Source organism: Coloeus monedula (genome assembly GCF_965178545.1).
Source record: "Coloeus monedula genome assembly, chromosome: Z".
Lineage (NCBI taxonomy): Eukaryota > Metazoa > Chordata > Aves > Passeriformes > Corvidae > Coloeus > Coloeus monedula.
Window position 1 is genome coordinate 49,131,390 of NC_138822.1, and position 4,882 is coordinate 49,136,271.

The 4,882-nt window shown below is 51.8% G+C and overlaps 1 protein-coding gene across 1 annotated transcript; it reads left to right on the forward strand.

Moving 5' to 3' along the window:
• The first annotated feature begins 2,631 nt into the window (after positions 1-2,631).
• On the forward strand, positions 2,632-4,660 carry GADD45G (growth arrest and DNA damage inducible gamma). The gene is made up of 4 exons (XM_082302041.1): positions 2,632-2,760; positions 2,869-2,970; positions 3,076-3,289; positions 3,659-4,660. Exons 1-4 carry the CDS (start codon positions 2,708-2,710, stop codon positions 3,767-3,769), a joined length of 480 nt encoding a protein of 159 aa, XP_082158167.1. The 5' UTR covers positions 2,632-2,707; the 3' UTR covers positions 3,770-4,660.
• Positions 4,661-4,882: the final 222 nt, after the last annotated feature.

Consider the following 4,882-nt stretch of genomic DNA (forward strand, 5'->3'; position numbering starts at 1 on the left):
AAACTGGAAGCCTGGATGTGGAGGGATGAAGGTGTTAATATGGATCCATATATCACTTTATTATCTAGACAAGTATATGTATTTTACTATTACATATGCACAATTCACCACTCTGAGTTACTTTGGCTTACTAATTTGGATCCATTTTAAGTAGCATTTTTACTGCAATGAGAAAGTCGTCAAAGTCATAGCTGATATCAGCATCTTTCAAAACTGTGAGTCAGTTCTGGACTTTCCACCTATTTCATCAGAAATAGGCCCTTGAATACTTCTAAGAGGCATACCATTTAGTGTGTCTTACCATTCAAGCTATTCTTCTGCATTCATCCCCATTTATATACCTAGGGGAAAAAAAGAAAAAATAATAAAAAAAAAAAGAGGCTGATGTATCAAGGGTTTTTATCTTTTGAGAAAGAACGGTACATGCTACATACACTGTGCTATTTCCAGCAAGTGGAGATAATTGCTCTTGCATGAATCCAGACCAGGAGATAATTTTCTGGAAACTTTTCACTTTTTTTTTTGAATAAAGCAAACTAAGAATTTATGCCCTTCTCAAGCAAATTAAGAGTGACAGGTCACTGGTTTAGTTTCCAAGTTAAGAGTGCCTTTGCATGTTAGTAGGGTAAAGAGGTTGTTAGGCTTGGGAATTGGTATTTACAACAAAGAGTTTTCTCCCCAGTACTGACAGCTCTGTAGACATCAGAGAAATATTCTTAGAGAGGCTGGATGTGTCTTGGCAGACATCATGCCTATGTTGTCACTAGTTAAAAATGGAAGCTCACTAAGTGATTACTGCCAGGTCCAATGCTGTCACCTGTAGTGTCACCAGGGCACTAACTAGAAACAACTGGAAGTAGAAACACAGCAGCTCATTAAAGTGGCTCAGTTTGAGAAGCATTTTGGAAACTGTGGGGCTCAAAGAGACTGAAACTGCTGAGCATTGTATTGTATATACCATATAGACGAGACGTGCTTGATCCAGGACTCCCATTGAAGTACTGGAAAGGACATCCCCGGGTTTAAACACATTTGAAAGGGGACGATGCGGCTGCAGGCTAGGGAACAGCAAGGGCGACAGTTTAGAGAGCTCTGTCTGTGCAACCCGCTGGAGTCGGTCCGGGCAGGTCGCAGTGGCACAGCTTACCCCCCAAGGTGGCTCTCCGCAACCTCTGTGAAACCGCTTGGGGCTGCTCTGAAGCGGTGACTCGGTGGAGACAAGTGCTAACTGTGAGCCCAAGCCTAAGCGTGTCAGACGCTGAAGGGACGTGAAAAGTGATTTGCATTTAAATATTTAGACTGTGCTCATTCACAGCGGGAAAATTTGTTTTATTTTTGCTTGGTTTGCGGACAAACAGGTTCAGATCTGGGTTCAGCAATCACACTCGCTTCACGCTGAATTAATTATGAAGGATACACTGTTCAAATTGGAGCTACTTTAATAAAGCCCGACTGAAAAAAAAAAATCTGTTCTCTCAACACCCCCCCCCCGCCCCCGCAGGATCATAGGCCGATACAGCCTGCAGAAAGGTTACCAGTGGGCTCAGAACAGGTGTCTCAGGGCTTTGTCGCATCGGGGCTTGCAGTCCTGCAAGGATGAAATCTACACAGCCTCCTTAGACAGGGAGCCTGCTCCTCTGCTTGACTGTTCTCAGGGGGAAAGGGTTTTCCTTACATCCGATCTGAGCCTCTTGCTTCACCGTAGGCTCACTGTCTCCTGCCTCCCCACTAGGAATTGCTGTGAAGACCCTGTTGTCTTCTCGATGATCGCTCCACAGGTTTTGCAGCCTGCAGTTTACCACCCAAACTGTGCATTCCCCAGGCTGAACTGGCGCTGGTCCCTCAGCCTGCAGAGCAGGATAGCGCCGCAGCTCTGGACACCTCGGAGCCCTCATCAGCACTTGCTCCAGTTCATCCATGTGTTTCCCCTACTGGGGGTGCCCAAACCGGACAAACTACATTGCTGATGTCCCGTGAGTGCTGAGCAGAGGGGGATTATCACCTCCCTCAGCCGGCTGGCCATGCTGGCCATGCTCCTGTTCGTACAGACCAGGGCACGGGGTGGCTTTGCTGCCTCCGGGGCACTGCTGGCCATGACCAGGTCACTGCCCAGTACAGCCCCAGGACCGTCTCCACGGAACTGCCCTCAGCCCTGGTACTTACAGGGTCTGTCCCTTCGCGGCGTTTACGTTTGCAGAGACCATATTAATAAAACCTTTTGTTTATTTTTTTCTTTCTTTTTTAATCTCCCCTGCACGGTTCGGATTTTCCGTTCTAAATCTTGGACACAAATCGCCCTGCTACTTGCCGGTGCCCACGGCGAGCGGTGTGCAGGGAGCGGCCGGCCGTGCAGGCGCACCGCCGGCCCCGCTGCCCCGGTTGGCCCCGGCGGCGCCGCTGCCTCAGGCCGGCGCGTGCCTGCGCACCCCCCCCCCCCCCCCGGTCCCTTCCCCACGTGGGCTCCCGGCACGAGCCGCCCTGCGCCGCCCCCCCCCCCGCGCTTCCTCTCCGGCGCGCGCCGATTAGCATAATAAAGCCGCCCCTTTCTCCCTCGGCGGCCAATGGGAGGCCGGGAGGCGCCCGCGCGGGCTATAAGTAGCGCACGCCTGCCTGCTGCCACTTCAGAGCGCTGAGGGGGTGAGGAGAGCGAGGGCTGGGCGGAGCGAGGGCTGAGGGAGCCGCTGCCGCGCTGTGGGGACTAACTGCTATGACTCTGGAGGAGATCCACGGACAGCAGCCCATGCCTGCGGGCCACGACTGGTACGTGCGGGTGGGCACTGGGAAGCCGAGGAAAGCTGGTAGCGGGCGGTTTCGGGGCGGTGGTGGTGACGGCACCGCGCTGACCCTGTGTCCTCTCTCGGCCCGCAGGATGCAGGGCGCCGGCACGGCCCTCCACGAGCTGCTGGTGTCGGCGCAGCGCCGAGGCTGCCTCACCGCCGGCGTCTACGAGTCAGCCAAGCTGATGAATGTGTAAGTAAGGCGACGGAGGCAGGGGGAGTGTGTAAGTCAGCCCGGCGGGGCTGCGGGGCGGCCGGCGCCGACCGCGGGACTCATCACGCTGCTCCCCTCTTGCAGCGACCCCGACAACGTCGCTTTCTGCGTGCTGGCCGCGGACCAGGAAGACGAGGGGGACATCGCCCTGCAGATCCACTTCACTCTGATCCAAGCCTTCTGCTGTGAGAACGACATCGACATCGTGCGGGTGAACGACGTGGCCAAGCTGGCGGCCATCGTGGGGCCCAGCGAGGACTCCGGGGAGCCGCGGGATCTCCACTGCATCCTCATCACGGTGGGTGTCCCGCGGGCTGCAAGCACTGTCTCCCGGCGCTGCCGGCTCTACCCCGCACGGCCAGAGCCTGTCGGGGGCGGCCCCTTCTCCGCTGCGGGGGGTCGAGTCCTCTGTTGGGCGCAGATAGAGCGCTTGGCACGCAGCGAAGTCAGCTGAGTAGTAGTAGGAGGAGGAGTAGGCAGAACTTCTCGTAACTGTGGATTTCCTCTGCTGTCCACAACGGCAGCATCTCTGCTTCCTGTCTTGTCTCTGTCAGGACAGAAACCGTCTGGAAGTGCCTCCACTCCTAAGCTAATGCTTCTGTAAATGTTATGATGACCTCAGCTGGCGGGCAGCACTCATGGTGTGCAACTTTTTTCTTTCTTGCAGAACCCGAATGAAGAAGGCTGGAAGGACCCAGCTCTGGAGAAGCTGAACTTGTTTTGCGAAGAGAGCCGAAATGTCAATGACTGGGTGCCAACCATCACCCTGCCTGAGTGATGGTCACCCGGTGCACCGGGGAGGCTGAAACCTTTGTTGCATTCTCAACGTGCTGTGCGTTCACCAAAATGTGCAACAAGCTGCTGATTCCATGGATTAGCCTGGTCAAGAGACTGGATTAAAGTCCCTCAGACTGGCATGCAGTGGGCTCTTACAGAGGAGAAAGAGGAAAACAGCTCATCTCACCAGTGAGCCTCAGTAGGCTGCAACCGTGGAGAGGCTGACATACCATGGAACTGAAAGAAGTATTGCAAGTTTGGCTGTGTGGAGCTGTTTCAGAAGGGAGAGGGAAAGTTGAGGGAAGTGGGCCAAAACTTTCCAGAAGGACTGGATAGAGTACTGTAACTAGGAACTGTTGGTGCTGTCTGCAAAACACAGGAGAAAGTATCAATATTTATGGAGTATTGGGGATTGGTTATTAAGACAAATGCAGATATTCCAAAGCAGACAGACTTCAACAGGCCTCTTGGGTCACTCTGCAGATCTGTTTTAATACTGCAATAACTTTTATTGAAATATTTGCTGCTATTGAAGCTTTCATAATAAATTTTTGACAATTAATTTCTGGGAGTGTCTTGCTTGCTGGGTGTGGGGAAGCATGTCACTGAAATACCACTGATGTTTTGCTTGTGTGCTGTAGTCAAAGGTCTATTCCACAGTAATGGAGTTATTGCTCAAATACTTTCCTGGGCTGGCTGAATGAAGTGCTGTGCTGTCCAAGTTGATAATTCAACCTTTTACGCTCTTGCAACAGCTGCTTATCGAAACAGCTTGCAAGACTAAGGAGTCGCATGCCTAATGAGCTCACTTATTGTAATAGGAGGTCTTTGTAGTCTACTGGAGGAACACAATGCATGTTAGAAACATGGATTTTTGGAATACAGACCTCCAGTAAATTGCATCATTATTTCTTAAGTATGACTTCGATGCATTCAGGGCTGACGTGTTTCCACTTGACAGAAGCAGCTTAAACATGATGGGGGGGCTGCAAAACTCCTTAGATGTCAAACACATCTAACATTTGCTTTGATTAGAATGACATCATTAAATCTAAAACTAGCAAATGGTGAATAAACATCACATCTGCCACAAGCTGCTCTCTGATTGCCATAT